The 27,152-nt window shown below is 40.4% G+C and overlaps 1 protein-coding gene across 2 annotated transcripts in view; it reads right to left on the reverse strand.

Annotated features, from left to right (window-relative positions):
- The window catches only part of DCC (DCC netrin 1 receptor), a 1,021,998-nt gene that overhangs the window by 521,428 nt on the left and 473,418 nt on the right, over positions 1–27,152 (reverse strand). For both annotated transcript variants that reach the window (XM_019495847.2, XM_059725279.1), the window contains exons 4-5: positions 25,996–26,146; positions 25,530–25,666 (exon numbers count right to left, since the gene is read on the reverse strand). In XM_019495847.2, coding sequence (XP_019351392.1) covers positions 25,530–25,666; positions 25,996–26,146 — 288 coding nt within the window. The remainder of the gene's footprint in view (positions 1–25,529; positions 25,667–25,995; positions 26,147–27,152) is intronic.

Here is a 27,152-nt window from a genome sequence, read left to right on the forward strand (position 1 = left end):
TAGTCAAATGTAAATATTTTATTTCAAAATAAATCACTGTGTTTAATTTTGAATGTAATTGATAGACAAATAAAAGTTTGTTCCAAATTGCATTTTTTGTGGAAGATTTTGACGAAACTACAGTTTGCATCAAAAAGGTAGAATAAGTTCAGTTCATTTCCAGTTGATAGTACTCCATGAAGCCATATAGAATGGAAGGTTGCTGCCTAATGCAGCCTTACTGAACTATAGTACGCTATAAAGACACATACACATTAATGAGAGATGGAGATTTCTGTGTTCTGACTCCACCTATTATAACCCATTCATAAATATGGATTGAAAGATCAAACAAAAATTGGTCATATTACCAGTAATTCAGAGGTCAAACAACTTTGCATTATCTTATGATGTGGGTCCTAAATGGAGCAAAGAATTTGCTTCCATACAATTTAAACTCTGTTTTGGGGTGGTTAGTAGAGTTTGAGCAGTCTACAAAAAGTGAAATGAAGATAAGTATCTCCGTTTGTAAAACATCTCATATCTTCTGCATTTGGCATTATTTTTATGAAGCACAATCACATTTCCAGATTTTCCAGGCTATGTTCACACAAAAATAATAATTGTCTCTTTTTGAGATGGGTTCATACAACCAGATTGAAGGAGCCAACTTTTAGGGGGAGGGAGAATTCTTTTAAACTTTTTTTATCTAATATCCATAGTGCAAAACATGGACTTTGGCCTCAGAAGCAAGAAAGGAGGAAAAAAGGAAGGATGAGCTTCCCTGTTAAAAACTAATTGATGACTTCCTGGATAAAGACTGCTTAAACTGTGGAATATCAGGAATGTGCTCTTAATTTAACATATGGTGCTGTAGCATAATTCAGAAGCTACAATAAACTTATAGACGAAAGGACTGCTACATCAAAGGACAGAGTCTATCTGCATACGACTTCTTAGCTTTACTCCTCTTTCCCAGGGGTCATTTTTCTTTTCTGTCCCTTTCCACAGGGATTATTTATGGGAAATTAGAAAATGACAAAGAAAAATGGCTTGTGATAAGAAAGCTAATTTTTGACAGGAAAAGGGGAAAAAAGCTTTAAAATCTGCAGTGTTTTCTGGCATGCTTAGTTTGAATGCTGCTCCTAGACTCCATAACCTATCAGCAACCTTCAACACAGCCAGACACACCTTTCTGGAAATCTTATCCTTCCCTTCACTTCCATGGCTCTGTCGGGTGTCACTCGGAGGATTCTCTTTACCCTCCTGTTGGATTTCCAGGGGTCTCGCAGGGCTCTGGCCCTCGTTCCTCTCTTCTCCCCCTACAACTTCTCTCTACAAACTGCTGTCTCTGTGCAGATGTCTCAAGGAACTACCCTGTAACCTTAGGTAAATCGCTTACTCTCTCTGCACCCAGATTCTCATAAAACAGAGATAACAGCACTTTCCTACATCACAGCAGTGTTATGAAGATAAATAAATACAGATTGTGAGAGGCTCAGATGGTGCTCTAATGACAGCAACATGTACTATATGTACTAGGGCAGTGGTTTTCAACCTTTTTTTCATTTGCAGACCCCTAAAAATTTTCAAATGTAGGTATAGATCCCTTTGGAAATTTCAAATGGGGGTGCAGATGCCTTTGAATTGTAATTGTGGATTTTTCACATATTTTTGATTGATCATAATCATGTTTCATGGACCCCTTAGTCTGCAGACCCCCAGGGGTCCATGGACCACAGGTTGAAAACCACTGTACTAAGAGGCATGCCTAGCCATCTCATTTCCTTACCTGTTCCTTCAAACTCAACCCTTCAAATTACTTTTCACCCAAGAAACTACTGACATTAACAGACAGGCCTAAGTGAATGGTGATGTTGATATATCAGTGATAAAACAGCAGGACAAAACAAGATACAATGGGCCCAAAAGCCCAGAGCTTTTAAAATTTGAAAACCAAAAACAAAGCAAAGAAATTAAAAAACAGAATTTTAGTGGCAAAACCCTTCAAAAATTGTCACAATAAAACCCAGTAATAATATTTACCTCTTATATAGCAATTTATGTTATATATTGTGGCGCATTTTACAAAGGAGCTATATTTATACATGGGAAAACAGGCACAGAGGGAAGCACTGAGCTGCTCAGGTCACCCAATTTATCACTGATACTAGAGGGAACTTAAAGGTGGGTGTTCTGAGTTTCAGTCTGGTGCGCTATTCACAGGACCAGCATAACTCATTCCCATCATTCCTGGAGTGACTTGGATCCAGCTAACTTTATAAACTTGCCTTCCATCCAAATACTGTGCTTTCACACACAGCATCAACTAACTGATGTTCTGAAAGAGCCTTGCCTGTCTTGCAATCCTTGGGGTTCAGAAAGTGATTTCAGATCAGGCTTTGATATATGGAAGTCTGGCAAAGGGCTGCTCAGCCTGACAGCCATCTCCTGACACACTTCTGCCTCAAGGAATGACAAACTTTATTTCTAGTAGGCAGAGCACAAGAAGAATATAAACTTCTCTTTCCTTTCCAAAGGGCTGCATTTGCTGTCCAGTCTGCAGGATGCTTTAATACACTGTTTACAGATAACAGTCAAATACTGCTTATGACATGCATATTTATCAGTGGAACATCTCCACCTCTTCCACCCCTAAACGGGTGAAAGTAGAAATCAATGGTGCAAATTTTGAAAATGTCACTGAAAACTAGACTCACGTTCCATTTAAAGTATAGACTTACTATCAAATATTTGTAAGTATATATAAAATATGCAGGTCTACTATGATGACATAATATTGTTAATATGATGTCACAGTGAGGCAACAGGGAGAAGCTGCTAGCCAGCAAAATAATGTGAATTAAATACTATGGCAGTCAGATCATTTATATAGTTCAGGAGTATTAAAATGGAAATAGACAATGAAGCCATGACAGCAAAAAGCCATCTGAAAAATACTTGAATCTTTAATGTAACTGCTCAACAGCACTCCAAAATCTAATCTTTGCTGTAAGTGTCGAAACTTACACACTAAAGTCACTACTTTTCCAATATTTCTAGATGCTGGTCAGGAACCCAGTCTTCATTTAATCCCCATGCTAAATTAATCAAGTAGTAATCTCAAAAATACCCATATTTCAGAAGCAAACAGTCATGAACCAAAATTAATAACATTTACTACTAATACATGATACATTTCTAGATATCAATAAACTGCATATTGTGGAAAGGTTTGTACTCTGTGGTTCCAGGTCACGAAAGTCCAAATGAGTCTGTTAAATAAGCCTGGTTTAAAAGTCAGCAGGAATTAAAGACAGATTAAAAACATCCCCCAAATAAAGGTCTACTAATACAACTCAGAAAAAAAACTAAGTGAAGAGTATGCCTGGTAAACAAGAAATGTAAGAAACCTGAAATCAATATTTTAACATGTGTGTGAGATCTTTGGTCTAATTAGTGGGCAAAATAATGAGAGGATAAGCTATTTTTCCGGTCTTCTTTTTTGGGGGCGTCCTGAATTGGACAACAGAGGTCAAGAGAACTGAAAGGTGCAAATGTTGCTGCCAAAACTGTCATCTACCATGATACTACAGGGAAAGTGATATCTACCTTGCCGCTGTTGCCTCCTTCCTCATGTCTTTTTCCATGCCCACTTTGCTTTTCTATCTTTTCCCACTCTTTCTTTATTCGTCTATTTAAAAAGTCTGACTTTTTAGCCAGCCATGACTGGTCTTTTGCAATACTATTGTGAGCCTGTGACAAAAAGGTAGCTAAAAGTAATATCTAGACATCAATGCTTGTAGAAGGTTGCTGGCTTTCAGGGGGGCTAGCACACTGCCACAACAGGAAAGTCTTTTCTCCAGCAATGAGGCTGAAAGCAAGGGTCAACGGCAGAGACAGAAGCTGTGTTTTCTATCTTGGCTGTTTCCTCATTTCTTTTTATGTATTTGTTTTGGTTTGTCTTTAAGGAAGCAGGACTGAATTGCAACAGCAGCAGCAAAATCTTAACTCTTTTTTTCCACTTTTCTCCAAATAAGAGTTTACACCATTTTAATGCCAACTAAAATCGTATTTTTCTTATAAAAACTCTATAGTTTGAAGGAGAGGAACTAAGGTATTGTTAAAATGGAAGCTTTAATTACCATATGTTCTTGCACATAAAACACAGGTTTTTTCAAAAACAAGTTGCTGGAAACTGGAGTGAGGATTATATGTGAGGAAATGCAGTAATAGCAGGTTCTGCTGCTTAAGTTTCAGGTGGGCAAAAGCAAAAGTAAAGCCTGCATGTGATCCACAGGAAACAGAGCAATGAGGCCCCATCCCCTAGCTGCTGCTACTCAGTTACTTCCTACAAGGAAGTCTTTTTTTCTTCATTTGTCTTTTAAAAAACATGGTGCGTATCTCAATCTGGAACATGCTGTATGCGAGAAAATATGGTAATTTTCAATATTTTACTTTTTCCTTGCATCTTTTATAAAAGATTACAGATGATTTATTATTGAGTGGCTCTTGTTAATACCTGTGAAAGTCGGGATACATTCATTCCATTAACATCAATTTAAAAATTCATACATTTAAAATAAAAAATATTCTGGGCTAGGCCTAACCTGTGGATGCAGCAAATCTGGGATATTACTACCTGCAGCCAGAAACATCATGTCAATTTTCTGAAAAGAAGACTTGAGAAATGTCATGTAAATTTTATGAAACTCATTAGAGAACTCCCAAAGCAAAAGTGTTCCCTTACAAACTTGCATTTCAGCCCAACTCAGCATAATCTTTGCAAACTTATCAAACTCAGCATCAAAACCTGTGGCACTGAGCAATTTTACTTTACCTTCTTTCACGTTCAAAGCCCAAAATAAGGGGCCCAAGACAAACTGTGATGGGAGGGGAGTTATTCCTTACATTGAGGTATTTAATCTCTTCAGCATCATAATATAAGAACTGCCATCCAGTAACCTTTCTGACAGTGGTAAGTAGCGGATGCTTTGGAGCAAGAGTATAAGAAACACTAAGGGTGCATCTACACATGACTTTACATCGCTGTAGAGACATGTTATGGTGATGTAGCATCCATGGGTGTCTACATATGACCAACAACTACTTAGTTGTAGTGGCGCGCTCCCCCATTATAGCACTCCACTATGGTGAAGTAGCTGCTAAAATTAACTGTGTGCCGCGCGTATGGCACAGTGTGGGTGGTTACTTTGCCATGCTTTAGTACTTCCGCAAGGAAGTACTAAAGCATGGCATAGTAACTATGTTACCATAGGGCAAAGTGTAGATGTGCCCTAAGAGTAATCTCTTCCCTGTCATACTCTCCCTGTTGCCAGAAATCATATCTTGTCATAAGCTTGAGGTTACCTACTTGACTGTCAACTGTGAGACATTTAAAGCCCCTAGCACATGTTCACTTAATGGTGTGATGGCATCTGCTTCCCAGTCCCAACAATTGCGCCTCTTCCCACCATTTGTGTGGTGCATGGCAGGACACACAATTTTGGGATTGAGGATCAGATCCCAATCATGCCATTACTGCTTGCCAGTGCAGAGCAAGCCCAGGATTATGAAGGCTCCCCTGGCAACAGAAAATAGAAAATCAGATACCCGGTGAACCGGTACCTCCTGGGGCTAGGACTGCCAATCATCTGATTTTCAATCTCAGCCCCAGGACCGTGCCAGAGCTGATTCAAGTGTCAATCTTGTTCTGCTGTAGTCCTGGGGTGGGGGCTGCCAATCAGCTGATTGGTAGTCCTAGCCCTCGGATAACCTTGCTCTGATGTGGTCCCGGGCCTGAGCCTGACAATCAGCGGATCGCAAGTCCCAGCTTCCAGACTGCAATGGCGCCAGTCCCAGAGCCCAGCCAAGCAGCTGGCATCCTGCTGTGTGGTGGGGACCCTTCCATACCTTCCATTTAAGGTGTGGCAGAAAGCAGGCACAACATTATTACACATATTTCATGGCTTATTTCCATTTGATTGTGTCAATAATTGCACAAACGTATGGCCAATTTACTATTTATTGGTTAATCACATCTTAAGTGCAACATGTCTCAGGAGCCACACAGTACCAAATATAATAAAGCACAATACAAAACATCTGTCTCATCTAATGGGTCTACCTTATTTCATCTAACACCTTACTTTTCTCATTATAGTTTCAAGGCTAAGAGCTAATCTGAGGTTAATTCAGTGACAATGTTAAGAGGGAAAGTTTCCCCACTCCTTCCCACCCCGCTTTCTTTGGTTTTCACCAAGATTTCTAAAGGGAAAGGTTTCAAACTTGCTTGGACAAGTTTGACTAGTAGATTACTACTAGAAGTCTTAAAAAAATCCATCCATAACACAATTCATGAACCCCACACTGAATCCTCTAGAGCTTTAGAAACTGTTGTGCATCTCTGGAGCATGTGGATATCCCAGTCTTTGAAATGGACATTAGCTTTTGGTCACCCAGAATATGACGACAGACTTTCTTGGCTGAATACCCGATGCAGGAAGAGACTGCAGTAAGGAAAAAAAGCAACACTAGAAAGCAAAGAGACTAGGTTATGAGGCAAAGAACAAATCCATTTACTAGTCTCCTGGGATGGATAAAGTAAGGGATTGCACTGGAATCAGGAAGATGTGACAGAAAAAGGGAAAAGATATGGGGTCAGAGAAGACTGTTAGAGCAAGGAAATAAAGTGAAGGAAAAGAACAAGCAGAGTTTTATGGTTGCAGAGGGTGGGCTTTCCAGAATCCACGTAAAGATTTACATTTCATTTGCAGGATAGTGAATGGTTCTAAAAGGGCCTTATTGTGTCCAAGCGTATACATCTATCCACAGTTAATACAGACTGCAGTATCATTCTTAAAGGTGCTAGCAAGCAAGCCAGTTATGGAAAATGTGATCATCGTTGCAGAAGCACAAATACTAAATGGAATCGTGGAAACTAAGAGGCGTGTGTGTCATTGCACAATCTAATGCCTGCCTGGAACAGTGTGCTCTTTTCTGGCTATTTCCTGACTGTATAAGGAATGTATAAATAATTGCATAATGTGTCTTTTTTATAGCTGACCCCTTTGAGAAATGCATCGGTGTTGTATAATTTAGAGAGAGCCTTCTGTTCCTGCCCACTGGTTTATTAAAACTCTTTCCTCCCCCTGCTTCACAAAAGTGCTCTTTTAAAAATTCTCCACGTCCACACATTCTTCTAGCCGTTTCAATGAAACCATCAGTATAAAAAATGATAATATTGCCAAGAGGGCCTCTAAGTACTGAAGGTTAAGATAAGAGGCATCTGTATGTGGCTGTTCCTGTTATACCTAGCTAAAGTTGGGCAGAGGCAGCCTGGCCACAGTTCATGGATGCTTATTCTCTGATGCGGATAGAAAGCTAAAGCTGTCTGATTAGTTTTCTTGTTTTCTCACTGAGATTTAATACCTCATACATAAACAGTAGCTCTCTCCTTTATATGAAAAAGAGAGAATTCACTTTATCATTCCTTCTCTTACATATAAAAGGGCATTAAAAAATATTCATGGTTAAGTCTAATTGACCTACAGCTATGGCTTAATTAGATAAATTGAAATAAAATGTTGCTCAGAAACCCCACGCTGTGCATAACTTATATACCTACAAGACTTAAAAGGGAATCACAAAATAAGTCCTAGCCATATTGGTGCTTCCCAGGTACAAAGAGCTAAATTTATTTAAAATATGTTGAAAATGCTGCATATTTAAGAAACTGGATTTTGATTGATCATTCTTATGTTCTTTTTTATAATTTCTTTGCGTGCGCTCAAGCTCTGAATGACAGGGACTGTGCCAAATACCCTACAGATGCTGTATATTAGAAATTCTGCTAAACCCAGCTGGGTTTGAATTATATGGAACTTAATTTAACCCAGCTTCAAAACAAAGCCACTGTGGTCACCCATGGGTATGAATTTAAACCATATAGGCCAAGCTCCTTGTGGACATGTAGCCAAGTAATAAAAACTAGCTGCATAACTAGCACTATATTAGCAATGTTAAGGCACATACTGCTGCTCCTCTCTCTATCTATATTCTAAGGATAAAGAATATCAATCAGGTTAGCAGATTTCTCAGCAATGACCAGACTTATAAGTGCAATATATATGTATGGAAAGTCAGAGTAAGGATTGGCTCCCGCTGACTGCATAATATATATTTAAATACACCTATAGGAAAGACCTTGAGATTACTTCCCAACAATTACTTTACTTGTGTGGGTCAAAAAAGAAGCCCCCCCCCCCCCCTTATTTTAGAAGCCACTGTCACTTAGCAATTATAATGAGTAAATGCAGGCTTGTTTAGGCATTTTATATGAACATTAATATCGCCACCGTATAGGGCAAATTCAATATTTCCCCTTGGCCTAAACTTAATGAATTTGCATATTAACCCTAATCTTTTAAGAAGCCTTTGATGTGCTGTGTTCAACATATTTTAGTCACTCTACCCCGAGCGATTTGTTCCAAAACCTTTGAAAGTCAATCTCTCACAAATAGCACACATATATTACAGTGACTGACTGAACACCAAATTCAAGTAGCGCCTGAGTCCCAAAGTGAGCATTAACAGATCACGGATACTGGGAGCTGTAAATGCCTTCAGTAGCAGTCTTCCCCAGCAGGTCATGAGCACGCAACATACTTCGATAAGTCTAAAAAGTAACAAAAGACTAAGAGGAAGTAATGGAGTAGAGGCTGATATCTGTGCCACTCTGATGCAGAAATTGGGACATTACTGAGGTTGGAAGTCTCCTAGCTATCTACTCACGGAGTAAGTACCCATCAGTTAGTCACAATATGTAGTCACAAGTTATTATAGACCATACTGCCCATTCCCAGCCCCTTTCTTTGTCTTTTTCTCTCTTGTAATTGATGGTTGGCAAATGAATTAATCTCTGTTAACATGTGGTCATTTTATGTGAACTACTATATAATATATATATCTGACTGAAAGGAGTTCACCATTCATTTCACTTAAGAACTTTTACAACCATTAATTAAATCGATGCTCAGTCATACTTCTTCGTGGTTGAATTAAAATGGAGCGCTGAGACAAAAAGAGTAGATACTGATGCAGTGAACATTTTCCTTCATTTTATTGTATAAAAGTGAAACATTCAGTCCCTGTTGTTTTTTTTAAGCTACCATGGTCAAAGATTTCCCATAGTCTACTGAACCCTCCATGCCCAAAGCTTTGTTTAAGAAGTTCCACTTAAGAAATAGATTTACATTTCTGGGAAGTTTTCTCCTCAAACAAAAAAGGCAGCTATAAAACTTGATATTTTAACAATACCATTTAAAAAATTATGATAATAAAACTAGAGGATAAGACCTATATGTTTACTACTACCAGTTTCAAAATGTACTAACCTAACATATTCTTGTCAAGCACTTTGCTGCAGAAAGTACTCTGAGAGTTCAAAAACTGCAGTGCTAACCACTTTGAGGGCAACAAGAAAACACTTATCTCATTATAGTATATATTTAAACAGCCTTGAACTTATGGCTTGAAAGTTAAAAGACCATTCTCAGAAGCCTCCAGCTACATACAATTACTGTCTATTCTGCTAAGTAGCAAAGAAGATTGTCAAAGTCCAACAGGAAATATGAACAAATTAAGGTCATGGTATGAAGAACAACTCCTGTGACAGTGTTTCAGTGAAGAAGCTCTTTGGTGAAGAAAGGATTAGTTTATTTGGCACTCCAGGGCTGCGTCTACACTTGCCCCTATGGCGTCATTGTTACAGCACCATCATTTAGTACTTACTGAAGGAAGTATTAAATGACAGCACAGTAACAGCTGTTACCTCACCGTGCTGGTGGTGCATGGTTACTTTTAACCACTACATCACGGTAGCAATGTGCTATAGTGAGGGAGTGTGTCCCTATCGTGACATAGCTGCAGCATCATGGTTTGTGTCAACTGATGCGATGGTAATGTAGCGTCTCATGCAGATGTGTCACAGAAGTACTAAACCACAGCGTCAGGTTTGTTTGTATTTTACTGGTGGTTTTGATCGTGTGGGGACGTCTGTTCATACTTCACAGAAGTAGTTACCATGATGGGGAAAATCCCCTTCTGGTTTGTGTTCTCCTTGCTTGCTTGCTATCTTTACAATGTGCCAAGCACGCTCTGGCAATAAATAATATATTCAACTTCAGAATATATTAATGATGATGAGACTACACTACAATGTGAAAGTTTCTAGCTTTACTGGACATGTAGAGAACAAGGGGCTGATTAATACAAGGGGGACACATCATCCCCACTGTATGCTGGTTCTGCTCTTAAGTTTGGTTTCTTGCAGAAAGGCTCAGCAAACAGTCAGAGCCATTTTTGCAAAAGAGGTCAGCCTTTCTTTTAGATGTCTCAAAGGGAACAGAGCTCTTCTGAAAAGGGGGTCCAAGCATCACTTCTGTGAACTTGAAACCATGGCCCTACCACTCTTTAAAAGTCCAGTCTCACCACTTCCTGAGCACACTGATGTTCTGGAGTTGCATAATTCCCACACATGGATTTAAATATTCAGGTTTTTTGCTCTCCCTTCCATCTCCATTCCTTTGAATTAGTTTGGCAGCAGTAACTAGATAGTTTCATAGATGTTTGGGTCAGAAGGGACCTGAATAGATCATCAAGTCCGACCCCCTGCCCTGGGCAGGAAAGAGCGCTGGGGTCAGATGTCCATATGTTGCATAATTTACTTCTATACAAAAGCCATAATATACTTGTGTACAGACATTCAGAGAGGCTAGTTGGGGAAAGGGGGCTTGAGGGAATTGGAGGGACATGGCAGAGTCCATGGGGGAGGTCATGGGATTGAGGAACAAGCAGCATCTGTGGGGGGAATCAGGGAGGGGGGGTGGGGACTAGTGGGGTCTGCAGTGGGATTGGGAGGGAAGGTGGCATTCACAGAAGGGATCGGGGAATTGGGGGAGACAGGTAAAGTCTGCGGGGTGGGGGGTTTCTGGAGTCCACGAATGATCAGGGGAATCATGAAGGCTTGTAGGGGCACCCTCTCCTCCAACCCCAGAACCAGGGGCTATTTTTGGCCCCCCAGCCCTCCTCACCTCAAGACAGACAACACCCCTCCACCTTCCACCTCCCCACCATCCCAACTTACTTGTTTGGCTCTTGGCACTGGTGAAACTGGTGAAACCGGCACTGAAAACAGTTTGTGGGATGGGGGGTTGGTGAGCTTGGGGGTGGGAGAGTAGGTTGGTCCACATTGCATGGGGGGGAATTGTCCATCTGGGGGTGGGGGAGGGGCTTAAAATAACCCAGTGCCAGGGAAGGGCAAGGAAAGAGCAGCCCCAAGGTTGGGGCTGGCAGCTAGGCTTTCCCAGCCCTGGGCTTGCACTGGGAACTGTACAGTTCAGGACAGTTAGATCAGCCTAAAAATGGCCAATCCAGTCTAAATTAGGTGTTCCTCAGAGGCCGGGTTAACTTAGATTGGGTTAAACCAATCTAACTGTTCTGAACTTCTGTACAGTTTACACTTAGATCCACCTAACTAGTGTAAGGTCCGCACCTAAGCAAACTAAGTTAGATTGGGTGGCCATTTTTAACATGATCTAACATCCCCTGTAGCCTTAACGTAAGCAAAAAAGAAACTTCAGTTTTCCCGAACTGATCATTTCAATTTCTTTTTAGGGGCTTGGCAGGGAGATGGCAAAGACATGCCCAAAGGGACCAAGGGAATGTTGACCCACCTGATGGCATGAGCAAGCATTCAGTACACTTAGTCTAGGTTTAGGTGGCTTAGTTTCCCCCCAGTTAAACCTCCTGAAGTCCTGCATGATTGGACATTTAGATTGACCTAACTCTGGTTAGGTCAATCTAAATGTGATGCCTGTACATACACCTAGTTAACCAGTAACCAAAAAAGGGGGATATGTCTCAAATCTCATATCTTACAAGAGCCAAGGCCCATAAAAGTGGTTTCTCTATCAGACAACTCTGGCCCATAGGCAGGTTTCTCTATCAGACAAGATACAGAACCAAAAGCCCTCCTGAATACAAGTGTCAAAAAACCACGGGTCCTACCTGGCTTAAAAAGAGACAAGAGAGAGCAATGCTGTCCTTGCTTTTGAATGCCCTTTTAAGAGTGCATATCCATGATATAAGAGCTGTATTGGAAAAAAGCTGGACTAGAAAAAACTTAAGTGACAAAAAACTACTAGATATAAGTGGAATTTACATATCACAATCCTTCTGTAGTTCTGAGCCTAAGTAACTTAGGGCCCATTTCCTCCAAACTGTTGTACAGACATGAATGTGCCCATACGCAATGAATTTCGGAATCCAGGCTTGACTCACTAAATTCACTCTTTTCATTTTCAGGCCTTTATAGAAAGAGATAAAAGCTATAAATACCAAATTAATTTCCTGTTGGAAGAGAGAAAATTAGAACTTGATTAAAATGGCAAGTTTCCTCCTGGAGAATTTGGAATTATGTCTGAGAAACCATGAAGGCATAACACCAATTTATATTATATTATACTATACTATACAGTGGTAACAATTAGTTTAATAGAAGAAGCAGTTTGCTAGCACACACATGCATTACCTTCTATTAGGATATATTCCATTTTATTTATTTTTACCACTGATCTCAGTGTATGTTTTACACAGTCATAAGCGTTGCAAGTCAGAGACAGCTACAATAAAACTTAGCAGAGTCTGTCATTCAGTCACACCTCTAAAATACAAAAATGTGGATTATCTTGAAGTTTAACACAGTTTATATTTAGGTCAATTAAAAAAAAAAAAGTTTGCACTGCTGCAAGCCTTGAATCTGGAGAGGAGATAACTGTTTGCATGGGCAAAATAACTATGCGAAAGCACACAACTCTTTTTTAAAATCAATTTATGAGTCAATAAGGTGTAGTTACTAAGCAACAACATTAAGAGAATGTATGACGCTTTCTCTATTTTGTTTGTACATTCTGTCTCTTGTTGCTTGTTCCCTGAGAAAAAAATTACTTAATAAATATTTAAATTGCAATTTAATAACAGTTTTCACTCTTTAATTACACAACGTTGAAAAATTAATACCAATATTAGTGCTCCTGAAGAAAATGGGATTCAAATAAAGGAAAGACAATTATTCGTTAGTATGCAGAACCATACGCATCAGGGCTATCCTGATGTTTCACAGCGTCAGTGGGAGAGGCAACACATACAGATACATACACAACTTCCAGTTTTAAATCTGTCTTACCACTGAAATGAGTTGGACTTTTCTCACTACCTTAAATGTCAGCAGATTTTGGCCCTTTCATAGCAAACACAAAATATAAAACACATACCCACCACCAACCAATACACACGTGTGCACACACACACACAAAGAGAGTCTGCTGCAATTCATTTATCTTTTTCTTTCAGATTTTAGGAATATTGTGGCAGGTCATTAAAACTGCAGATTACTATTTACTATTGCAATATATTGCAATACATTGCATCCCTTGTACAGCATTTCTCTCTCAGTGTAGGAATGATCACTATAGTCAGATCTATAAAATATGGAACTTCTTCATGAGGTATATTCCAAAGAGCAGAGAAGCACCTTATCAAAACTTATCTTCCTGTCCAAACTGATTCAAAGAGCTTGTGTACACAGCATCAGTTGGCTAGGGATAATTTCCATGAAAACACGTAATATAGCTACCAGCAGAAGGGAGCTAGATGTGCCCAGTATAGCTCTTATAAACCACCCCAAGGCAGTGGAAGAGGAGCACACAGAAAAGTAGTTATGCTATTTTTTTTCCAAAGTTCAGCACACCGAAAATAAGCCAGGTGCATGTTCCCAGCAGCTCTCCATAACATGATCCAAATGCAATGCATGCATGCTCAAAGACTTTTTTATTATTATTATTATTATTTTTTGGTGTGTGCTGTTTGTGTTTCCATTACCCTTTGCTCCTCAAATTCAGGGGCCCCCAGCTATTTTCCTGAGGCCAAAGCCATTTCAAATGACAACACAAAAGTTTCTTTCTGGGTTTACATTCAGTGTAAAATGGAATCTAAACCCTTATATTAGCTGAACCTGGCAACCACACAAGATTTATTCAAGCCTTTTCCACAAATAAGTGGCACAGGTGAGAGAGGTGGTATTCAATAGGGCTGTGCGAAACACCATCATTTTGGTTCGATGTCCATTTCACCATTTGGAAGGGACAGTGTTTCATTTAGTTTAGAAGCACTGTCCCATTTCATTTTGTCGAAACTCTTTTGCGGTTTCGACTTTTTGCCCATAGGCTATAATTGGGAATCATGAAATGCCTAAAACGTTGTCATTTCTTGCCTGATTTGGATGAAAATTGCAGAGACGGTAGCCCCTTCTGAGGACATGAAGCCTTCCAAGGAGATAGGTGCAGGTGTTTCTGAGAAACTGCACCTTAAACTCTTCAAAACACAACTCCTGATACTTGCTGGTAGAGGCGGCAGCCTCGTCTCATCCGGTGTACAGATCCAGGGGCCTGGACCCCCGGGAGGTGTGCAGGGTTGTGCCAGACTCCTCCAGAGGGTGTGAGCCCCCAAATCTGTGCATCGGATGAGAGGAGGAGGATGCTGCTGCCTGGGCACAGCCCACACCCAGCGCCAGTCCTAGGTGACAGAGGCAGGCTCCTCTTATCAAGGGTGCAGATCCTGAGAGGGCTCCCAGGCTGTGCCAGACTCCTCCTGAGGGTGCGAGCCCCCGGATCTGCATGCTGGATGAGAGGAGGCTGCCTCTACCACCTAGGACCAGCAGTGAGCGCAGCCTGCACCTAGTGCTGGGGAAGACTGCTGCTGCCACTGGTCCCAGGTGGCAGTCTCCTCTCATATGGCACGCAGATCCTTCACCCCCTTAACTCCCCAGAAGAGTCTGGCACAGCCCCGCAGCCCTCCCAGGGGTGCGGGCTCCCTGATGAGAGGAGGCTGCCACTGCCACCTGGGACTGGCATTGAAGCCAAGTAGGCCCAGCTTCAAAACACAAAACATTTCAGAACTTTCTAAATGTTTCAAGTGCCCTTGTGTCATTTTGAAGCTGTTTGGAAGCCTTTTGTTTCATTTCAATTTTGCTGTTTCAAACTTGAAACGTGTTGAAACAGCTTCAAAATGAAACACCCAGTGAAATTTCACAGAGCCCTAGTATGCAAGGGTTTAACATCTTAGACTACAGAAGTACTGACAAGGATTAATTCATAAAAATACTAAAATCAAAAAATTATAATTAGGTGCCCAATATAAATTAGTCAATGTCAACTCGGTTAATATTCTTAGATTCCCAAATACTATTCCAGATATTCTTCCTTTATCTAGATACAGTGCCAGACCTACTTTCTTCTGCACTGATGAATCCAAAAAGCATAGACACAAAGGAGCTGACATACTGGGTCAGGCCAGCACTTACACTAGTCCGGTATTGCTTCCGACACTGCCTAGTATCAGCTTCAGAATAAGGTAAAAACTGCAGAAGGAAGCTACTGAATAACACTTTCATGAGAAAAATGCTTTCCCAACTTTTATACATTACAATTTGACTTAGGCCCCCAAGCATAAAAGTTTATATCACTTTTAAAACTCTGTTCTAAAAATCCTTGTGATTTTTAACTGGATGTTCATATCCCCCTTATAAAAATGCCCAAACCTCTCAGTATCTTGCCAAGTCTGGGATCTTAAAGTCATCTTGTGGCAGTCAGTTCAATGAGCCTACACAGAGCTGCATGAAAATGTCACCTTTTATCTTCTTAAAATGTGATGCCTTGATTACCAGTTCACTGTCTGCCCAAATACTTCTTCCCCCCACCCCCTTTTCCCCCACTTTAACAAAGCCTTTATGACATGAACTTCTTGCTTCATTTACAGGTATTGGGTAAATTACTAATTCCACTTGGACTACTCATTTGAACTGATTCATACTGTCAAGGCCAAAAGGACCATTCACTCATCTAAGCTGACATCCTGCTTATTTCAGGCTATTAAATTGCAGGCTGTTGTCTCCATGTTGACCCCAATACCTTATATTTGCCTAAAGGATGGCTGAAGAAATCCAGGTGGTTTAGAATCTTAGAAGATCCTCACCCCTTACTTCCAACAGCCTTCATATTTGCTATCATTACATTTCTTTTCAATTGGGTCTGAATAAATCTAAGCAAACATCTTTAACTTCATCTCTTATCCCCTGCAATTCTCCCCATATTTCGGCATTTCCTTTTCTCTTTTACTTCTGCCTTCTATCATAGAAAGAATTAACATGGGACAAAGTGAAATCCCAAGAAGATTTACTCATGATAAAAACCAGACAGGAGCTCAAATTTCTAGATGATCTATATTGCATGGAGTCTTTCATGTAGGCCTCCAAAATGGCTCAGGGTAAACCATGTATCACAGTTTTATTAAAAACTCACAGCACCCACATATAGTATTTTCTGTAAGGCTAAATGATTCTCATTTTCAGTTACTTAAAAAAAATCAAGCTGAGGATTTAGAATCATTTTAAGATCAGCTATAAGATATGTACCAGACAACATGTTTAGTACTTACATTGGTATCAGTAACACAAACCTACTATTATCTCATTTGGCATGAGACAGCAGTGCAGAAATTATTCTCAAAGGAAACATTATAGCCCCAATTGTATAAAACTTATTTTAAATATTGTCCAAATGTATATTTACTGTACAGAAAATAACTGCTCCTGCGGAGCCCCTTAAGACTATAAATAATATAATACATGTTTTAAAAATGATCTAAATAAGATGATGGAAAGAACTATTGATCCATTCAATTTGGTTCCTGTATTTTGTTAGGTTTTATTGCATTTCAATAGGTATATCCAGAAGAACCCACAGTACCCAGGTACAATCCCATTCCTTTCCAACTGTTATTGCAGTGAGCTTGAGCATTCTCCCCCAATGACCAAGAATGCAATGCAAACTTTCTTCCTAACGTGCAATGTACGACGTTAGCCATAGCAAAGTAAATTTTAAACATATGCCTGGATAGTTAATATCCCAAGAAAACACTTGGAACCAATCTGTCATTAATACGCAATGAATTTTGAGTTCTTTGAGGGTGTTAATAAGCACCTGGACAAAGGGGATTCAGTTGATGTAATATATTTGGACTTTCAAAAAAGCGTTTGACAAGGTCCGTCACTAAAGGCCTTTATAAAACTATGCTGCCATGGGATTGGAGGGAAGGTTCTTTTGTAGACTGGCAGCTTTAAAAGATATGAAGCAAAGGATAGGTCTAAATGGTCACTTTTCAGGATGGAAGGAGGTCAAAAGTGGAGTCCTGCTGATTTCTGTGCTGGGTCCTATTTTGTTCAACAAATTCATCAATGACCTGGAAATGGGGGTGTGCACTAAAATCTCCAAGTTTGCAGAAACATTTTTCACTGTAGAAATATTTGGTTCAATGCTCTCCCTCTATAGTGATGGTTCTCAACCCACAGCATGCAGGCTACATGTGGTCCAATCAGCACACTGCTGCAGCCCATGTGACATCCTGTTAAAACATTTTTAAATGGATACACAGGAAGTAAGTTGCATGGGTGTGGCCTACATAATGCATTGAGGGTTGCAAGTGTGGCCCACTATGGCAAATACGTTGAGAGCCACTGGTCTATAGCATTCAGTTTTGCCCCTGTTGGAGACAGAGTACTCAACTAAACTAGACAAATAATTGGTCTGATCCAGTATGAGACTTCTTATACTCTTACAACTTTCTAGAGATTCAAATTTTCACTGAACTTAATGACGTGGCTCTTATTAAAGCCATCCTGAAAGAAACAGATATTGCAGTCTGATCAACATTTTGGTAATGAGTCGAAGCCTATTGGATACTTTTGAGTCTCCAGAGTTGGAGAATAGGAAAGCAAAAAAAAAAAAGGGGGGGGGAGCAGGGGGACACTGCCATAACACTTGATAGCTAGCTAGCTAGCTAGCTAGATAGATAGATAGAAAGAAAGGGTCTGGAAGGGACCTTGCAAGATCATTGGGTCCAGCCCCCTTGCACTACACAAGAAAGTCAACTGGGGTCAGGTGACCCCAGCAAGGTGACCATCCAGTCTCCTCTTGAATATTTCCAGGGTTGGTGATTGCACCACCTCTGAAGGGTGTTTATTCCACAGTCTGGACATCCTAACTGTGAAGAAATTTTTCCTGGAGTTAAGCCTGAAATGGTCTTCCAAGAGTTTGTGGCTATACTCCTGGTTTTCCCCAAGGGTGCCCTGGTGAACAGTTGTTTGCCACGCCATTGATGTATTCTCCTGCTATAGTGGTAAGCTGCTACTAAGTCCCCTTTCAACCTTCTCTTTTTTTAGGTTGAGGCAGCCCAAGTCCATCAGACTATCCTCATATGGCTTGCCTTGCAAGTCTCTGATCATACAGGTGGCTCTTCTCTGGACTCTCTCAAGCTTTACCATGTCCTTGTTAAAGAGTGGTGCCCAGAACTGGATGCACTACTCCAGCTGCGGTCTCACCAATGCTGAGTTATGCGGAAGAATCACTTGCTTGGTTTTGCTTGAGATGCATCGATTGCCGCTTGCAAGATTATTGTTTGCAATGCTGGCTACAGCATCACGCTGACGGCTCATGTTCATACAATGGTCTATTATTACCCCTAGGCCCCTTTCAGTCATGATGCTAGGCAGTATGATGGCACCGAGCCTGTAAATATGTTGGGCATTGTTCATTCCGAGGTGGACCACTTTACACTTCTCAATGTTGACCTTCATCTGGTTCTGATCCGCCCAACTTACCAGCCTGTCTAGATCTGCCTATATCTGGAGCCTATCTTCAAGTGTGACCACACTCCCCCATAACTTGGTGTCATCTGCAAACATTGCCAGTGATCTCTGCACCCCCACATCCAAATCATTGATAAAGATGATAAAAAGCACTGGACCAAGCACAGACCCCTGAGGGACATCGGTGGCCATTCTTGCCAGGATGACGCAGATCCATTCATTAGAACTCTCTGATCCTACCTCACAGCCAGTTTCCTACCCACCTAACAGTAGAGCAGTTAAGCCACAATCTTCAAATTTTCCTGTGAGAACATCATGGGATACCAGATCAAAGGCCTTTTGGAAGTCTAGGTATACAATGTCAATCTCCTCTCTCTTATCCAGGTGGTGAGTTACCTGGTTGTAGAAGCAAATGAGATTGGCAAGTCAAGACCTGCCCATGATGAAACCACGCTGGTTGTCATTCAGAACCCTGCCTTCTGTAATCGTACCACACATAGACCCCTTGCATCCATTTTTCCAGGATTTTTGCTGGGATAGAAGTTAGGCTAATTGGCCTATGGTTGCCCAAGGTCCTTTTGAAGAGGGGGACAACACTGGCCCTCTTGCAGTCTTCAGGGACCTCCTCCGAGTGCCATTAGTTTTGGAAATTTCATCAGAAGCCCCACAATGACTTCAGCCAGCTCCTTCATCGCTGTCAGATGAAGTCCATCTGGACCTGCTGACTTATAAATGTCTAACTTTTCTAATGGATCATGCACCAGCTCAACATCAACAACAGGAAGGCAGTCATTCTAGTATGGTTTTCCCATTAGTCTGGTGCAATACCAAACAAAGTAGTCATTCAGGAGTTTCAGTTTTCTCCTGAGTGTCAGTAAGCAGCTGTCCAAAGTTGTTAAGCAGTAGCTCCATGCTTCCATTTGTTTTCCCCCTGTTCCCTATGTACCTAAAGAAGGGCTTCTTATTGTCTTTGCTTTCTGTTGGTAGCTTAAATTCAGTCACTGCCTTAGCCTTTCTAATCTGCTCCCTACAAGTACAGACCATTGTTGTATAGTCCTCCTCGGGGACTGTCCCAAGCTTCCATTGTTTGTATGCTTCTTTCTTCTTTTTCAAGAGGACCATGATGTCCCTATTAAGCCAAGAGGGCTTACCAGCCCTTCTGCTACCTTTCCTCTGCATGGGAGTGGGTTTCTTTTGTGTTTCAAGGATTGTGTCTGTCTGTCTGTCTATACTATACGCCATTATGGAACAATCCTTTGAATTTATGGACAGATATAAGGTAAGAAAATACCTTATTCCAGCAGAAAATTGCAATGGATCCTATCGCAATTCCATCCAAGGGAAAGGAGCTATATTGCAGATTTTTGTGCCTAACGGGACTTTTTTAAGCTTTCAAATCCTTTGGATTACTTGTGGCCACCCTAGCCTTCCATCATAATGCATTAACGTACACAGTTCCAGAAAGAGTGACAGACTCAGATGAGAAGATAACTCAAGAGCTTGCTCTGTGTTTGACAGTCAGAAGAAAATGTCTTTTCTGCTTCAGGGATGGCTATTTTTCAGATGTCTGGCATTAAAGTAAAGCTTAACAAATGTAGGACTATGGTATTCTTAACTCTTCCCACTAGGCACAAATACAGGAGAAGAGATCTTTAGCTGAGGCAAAGTTGCCATGGCTTCTTCCACTTCAGTGGAGTCTTCACACTTTATACCAGCTGAAGATCTACTCTCCACTATATTTTTCACCATAGATTTTAGAACAGTGGGTGATTTTTTTTTATGATGTGGGAATTACTGTGTATTGAAGTATTAAACATCTTTTTTAATTCATTATGGAATACATGTCCCTCATAGAAATGTTTCAAAACTTGTGCAGAGCAAGGCAAGCTCAAAGGACCTTTCTGCAGCATTAATATACAATTTCCCAGCTTTTGCTCTTGGCCAGGTCAAACAGGCTAGTTTAACACTGGTCTTCTTTTCTAATGTCACTCTTTTTAAAAATGATCTACACACAGGAGTATGCTCCAGGCCTACTTTAGGCAGTATTAGTCAGTATATCCCACTCATTTATCTGTGCACTCATATTTTGCAACAGAAATTTACAGTCAACTTGCCCAACATTTATGCTACTAGTTTATTTAGTTTATTAGTTTATTTATGCTACTAGTTTATTACTACTATTTATTGCAACATTTATGCTACTGGCAGCAGCAGGGCGCCAGACTACCAAGCGTAGACCCTGAGATGGTGCAGAGGCACTTGGAGGAACTGGATGCTTTTAAGTCGGCAGGCCTGGATGAGCTCCATCCGAGGGTACTGAAGGCACTGGCTGACGTCATTGAGCAGCCACTGGCGGGAATATTTGAACACTCGTGGCGCACGGGCCAGGTCCCGGAGGACTGGAAAAGGGCCAATGTGGTCCCCATTTTCAAGAAGGGGAGGAAGGAGAACCCAGGCAACTATAGGCCAGTCAGTCTCACCTCCATCCTAGGCAAAGTCTTTGAAAAAATTATCAAGACTCACATTTGCGAGAGCCCAGCAGGAAAAATTATGCTGAGGGGAAACCAGCACGGGTTTGTAGCAGGTAGATCATGCCTGACTAATCTAGTCTCTTTTTATAACCAGGTTACAAAATGCCTGTACGCAGGAGTAGGGGTTGACGTCGTTTACTTAGACTTCAGGAAGGCCTTCGATACGGTATCCCACCCCATACTAATGAACAAGTTAAGAGGCTGTGATGTGGATGACTACACAGTCTGGTGGGTGGCGAATTGGCTAGAGGGTCATACCCAGAGAGTCATAGTGGATAGGTAGGTATCGACCTGGAAGGGAGTGGGCAGTGGGGTCCCGCAGGGCTCAGTCCTTGGACCGATACTCTTCAATGTCTTCAACAGCGACTTGGACGAGGGAGTGAAGTGTACTCTGTCCAAGTTTGTGGATGACACAAAACTGTAGGGAGAAGTGGACACACCGGAGGGCAGGGAACAACTACAAGCAGACCTGGACAGGTTGGACATATTGGTGGAAAACAACAGAATGCAATTCAACAAGGAGAAATGCAAAGTGCTGCACCTAGCGAGGAAAAATGTCCAGCACACCTACTGCCTAGGAAATGACCTGTTTGGAGGCACAGAAGCGGAAAGGGATCTTGGAGTCCTAATGGACTCCAAGATGAACATGAGTCGTCAGTGTGACAAAGTCATCAGAAAAGCTAATGGCACTTTATCGTGCATCAGCAGATACATGACGAACAGATCCAAGGAGGTGATAATTCCCCTTAATCGGGCACTGGTCAGACTGCAGTTGGAATACCGCGTTCAATTTTGGGCACCGCACTTCAAGAGGGATGTGGATAACCTGGAGAGGGTCCAGACAAGGGCCACTCGTATGGTTAAGGGCCTGCAGACCAAGCCCTACGAGGAGAGACTAGGGCACCTGGACCTCTTCAGCCTCCGCAAGAGAAGGTTGAGAGGCAACCTTGTGGCTGCCTATAAGTTCATCATGGGGGCACAGAAGGGAATTGGTGAGGCTTTACTCACCAAGAACCCCTGGGGGTTACGAGAAAAAATGGCCACAAGCTAACAGAGAGCAGATTTAGATTGGACATTAGGAAGAACTTCTTCACAGTTTGAGTGGCCAAGGTCTGGAACGGGCTCCCAAGGGAGGTGGTGCTCTCCCCTACCCTGGGGGTCTTCAAGAGGAGGTTAGATAGGCATCTAGCTGGGGTCATCTGAACCCAGCACTCTTTCCTGTCTATGCAGGGGGTCGGACTCGATGATCTATTGAGGTCCCTTCCGACCCTAACATCTATGAATCTACAACATCTTTCTCTAGAAAAAAAATGTTTCTGAAAGTTTGAAAAAAAATAGGGAGAAGTGTTTATAAGGGACAATGGTTATGTTAATTATACCTGTCACTGCCATTGCCTATTTATTACTAAGCATATAACTGATTTATAAAGCAAGTAAGTAATATTCACTGGATTTTCTTACCTTTTTGTTGCCTAAAAGGGTTTTTACTCAAAATAGTCATAGATAATTTTTTTTTGCAAAAAATTTAACTATCTTTTTAAGTATATATATTCCTCTGTGCATTTTTGGTATTTTGGTGCATGTAAGCGCAGTTATGTTTAGCTTTTTTAAAGTATTGATAGGATCTGCACAGTAATGCATGCATTTTCTTTCCAGATAGCTCCATTATTTTAAAAAGTATCTCACCATGATATATTAGTCACCATGACCAAATGTTGATCTAGCGCTGACCTGCATGTTTAATCTAGCAATGGCCTGCTCACACAGTCATCAGAACAAAAGCTTTACCTGCCTTTTCCATACAACATAACTGTTCACAGTTATAATAAAAGCCCTGTTTTCTGGCGTGCATGGAGAATGGGGGGTAATCTAAAAATGCTGATTACCTAAGGCACCAGGGTTTCCAGCCAGATGCAGGGGGAGAAGGTGGCTTACAAGACACTCACACTCATTTGCAGTTGTCTGTTAGAGAAGTAGCAGTGTTTTCTTGAATAAAGTTCACAGATTTCTTTCCATTTATTCCCCAACAATACAAAAATGAATAAAGCCGTCAATTAAAATTATTTCAGATCTATACATTAAGCTAATAATATGAGCAATTTTGTAGTATGTCAGAGTTTCTCGCTCATAAGGATTCAAAAAATAAACCGCTTTTGTGATTTTTTTAAAGCATTTCTGGAAGGACGAATACTATCTTGCATTGAATTTTAGGTATTTGCATAGAAAATTTTAGGTGCTTAGTTTCTGCTGAATCCTTTAGATTTTTACTCTAAATGTATATAGACACAAAATTGTTGCTAAACAAAGATATGTGCATTTCATTAAAGCAATCACATTTTAAAGGTTTGTATCTAACCTTTACTTGCAAAAAATGTCCCACAATTTGCTAAGTTGACAAATGCTTTCTTAGAACATTTGCATATGTGAATGGATATTTGTAAACAAAAAACCCAAAAAACTCTCTCATTTTGTATATACAATTGTGTATTTTACATGAATAATGTTCACTTTGCATACAGCATCATATGTTATTCTATTCATGTGTATTAATTTTCTGTATCCCACATGGTCCAATGATTTAATCATTGCTTATATTCATACAGCTTCCCACACATTACCAGTGCACAACAAAGAATCAACACTACACTTTAAACCCTTGCTTCCTTACACCCTTGGTATTATATCATCACCTAAATTTTCCCTCACATGTATCACAGTACATTATCCATATTTCTCCCAGTATCTGTGTGAAAAATTATCCATGTATATTCTCTGCATAATACTTATGGACTGCATACTGTTAGTCACGTATTGACATAGACAGCTGAAGTCGAGTGCTTGTAAAGAGGGGCTGAGATTTTCAAAACATCCCAGAAAAATGTGGATGTGCAATTCCTGTTAGTTTTCAAGGGAACTGTATACCCATATCATAAAATATTACAACCTACTGCAGGTGGAAAACATTTAGGATTCATGTAACTGATTGTTATTTCACCATAAATAACCATGCATTTCATATAGTTTCATAGTGGGTTTGCAATCAACATCTTTCAGTGAAATGAAATTAGTACTTTCTCCAAGAAGTCATCTTCCATTTCAGTGATTGACTCCTTACAAAATGAAAACAGTTTTACTATTAAGTGAACTTTAGCAATTATAAAGTCAATTTTTATTCTCACACTGTACCCAAAAAAAACAACACACTATACTATATCAATGCACCTAAAGCAATAGAACTTAAGCCTCCATCATGCATAATTACAATGTTTTATTATTTCTTGATAAAAGGATATTGTTACACAAGCACTGAATATCCTATAATCCAAATTAGGGCTCTGCCTGCTAATGAAAGTATTTTTTTATGCATAAGCTTCAAAGCCATTAAAGCCAGAATTCAAAAAGAACAGTACATTCAAATTATGCTATTGTTTGACCAAGTATTATCTATGTAGTTCCTTAAATCTCATTGAATAACACAAATGTAGTTCGTTATTGTTCACTGATTTGGAAAAAAAAAAAACCCAAACTCCCACCTCTCAGAATTTAACATAATTCTGATTCTATTAAGAACTGACATAGGAAGAAGTCTATGATTCAAGGTATCTTAGAAAACATATTTTGTCACTTAGTAATCTGAAACGTGTTTTTGTTGCTGTTGAAGTGTACCATTTGTCAGTGAGCACTCACTAACACTGAATTTAATTCAGTATGGGGGGAGAAGGGAAGAGGTAATGGGTGACGAGGGAACGGAGGCATATTTTTGCTTAAATTTCTGACCTTGACATAATTATTATCAATGTCATTAAGTTAAATGCAACAATGCAGAACATTTCAGGAACATAGCACTTCATGCTAAGGCAAGGCCACACAATCCTAAGGGAACAATGAGGCCATTTTTGCAAGCAAAGTTACAGATGTGTACACCATGCGATAATAAGGTTGCAGACCAGAATTACATCTATTAGCCATGCTAGACTCAGGGACATTATAAACCAGAAGAAAAACAGTATTAACTGAATAGATTAACTGTTGAGATGTAGTATCATCAGATGTTAAATAGCATTGAGGCTATAAATCAGGTACTTTCAAGAAATGTGGTGTATTGATTACACATATATAGTATAAAGATCCTGTTTAAATAAGATCTGAAGTACCTGGAGAGCTAAAGCGAAAGACTTAAAAAATGCTAATGTTTGTAAAAATACTTGAGAAAACAAAGGACTTCTCTTATACAGAGCATGAAAGTATGTACTTACCCATCACTGAGAGCTCTGCAGAGGCACTGCTGTTCTCATTCTTATAGGTGACTATACACGTGTACGTCCCCGAATCATCATCAGTCACATTAGAGATAAGTAAGTTGCTGCCGGCCAATAAGGAATACTTTTTGGACCTGTAGCATTGACAAAATACATCCCCAGTTATGTTCAAATAACACCTTTATACACAAAGGAAAGTGCTAAGCCACTCCATAAGGTCTTCTCAAGAACCTTTCCTGAAAGACATTTAGGACCAAATCTGCCCTGAGATGTACATGGACAGCTGCACATCAGGTTAATGAGAGGTTTTGTGTGTCTATCCGATCTTTCTGTTATTTGTTCAAGAGGCTCAATCGCATCAAATGTGAACCATACGGACAGCACTTAATGCATCAGTCGATATTTTTTTTCTTCACTCTCAGCAATGAAGCATCATTATATGAGAGACCTGAGTGTGAAATACCTGACTGGGATCACTTCATCTCCACGCATCCATGTGAAAGTGGGGGTGGGAAATCCAGAAACACAGCACTCAAGAATGGCATCATTTCCTTCAACAGCCATCACGTTTGACGGTCTCTGCAGGAAAAACTGCTGTCTGTGCAAGCCTGGATCTGAGAAAAGCAGAGAGGTGGTAATCAGAGAACGGATGCAGTGTCTTTCTTATGAATAGGGTATTTCAAATAGCCTGCAACATAACAGACCCAAAGGATCTGTACAATCAAAAGTTTTAACTAAAGGTGGGAAAACACACAAATAAAGTGCTATGAGCAGGGATCTGGAATGGAGGAGATACTTGTAGGTAAATTCAATGAAGTGGTTGAAGATGCAGAAATGCCACCTTTATGCTCACTTACAGCACTTCTGTTTACAGGCTGGAATTAGAGCTGGGTCTCTGAAGTCCAGAGAATAAACCCCAGTCACGACAGAAAGAGACACAAGCTGTCAAATGACTTGATTAAGGCTGGCTATCCTGCTTTGAAGCAAGTAGAATGGAGGTTTACAACACATAGGAGAGGACAAGGGAAGCAAAGTGAAGTAATGCAGACAAGAGATTAAATCTGAGTTGAGAAGGAAGAGAGTGTCCATGTCCAATACACTTCTCTAGATCACAACAAAATGAAATAAAACAAAGCTTCAGACACAGGTGCACGGAGGAACATAGAGAGGAAAAAAGGAGTGAAAACATTGGGCACAGATATATATAAATGAAAATATTTGTACAGCACACAACAGCATTCACCAAGTTTAAGGTATCACTTTTGCAACCTTTGCTACACGTTTGCCCAGATATGCCAAGAGGATGAACTAGTGCCATACAATCTGTGCCATCTTTATTTTAAATGATTTCACAAGATAGCCATACCAAGAAGTGCTGTAAAGATGTGATACATTAAGTGTGACTGCTGTATGACCTGAAACACAGATAATGGCACCTGAAATCCCAGTGATAACAAGAGGAGGAACAGGTGCTCCTCAGGCAAAGTAATTATTCTACCAAAGATAGAGCTACAATTTTGACTTTGCGTGCACTGACTGACCTGTTGCTCCATGCCTACAGCATACACAAACGCCTGGAGATAGATGTGCTAAACCCAAACACAAGTTAGTGCATTTGCT

The sequence above is a fragment of the Alligator mississippiensis genome, chromosome 3 (assembly GCF_030867095.1).
Source record: "Alligator mississippiensis isolate rAllMis1 chromosome 3, rAllMis1, whole genome shotgun sequence".
In the NCBI taxonomy this organism is placed as follows: Eukaryota; Metazoa; Chordata; order Crocodylia; family Alligatoridae; genus Alligator; species Alligator mississippiensis.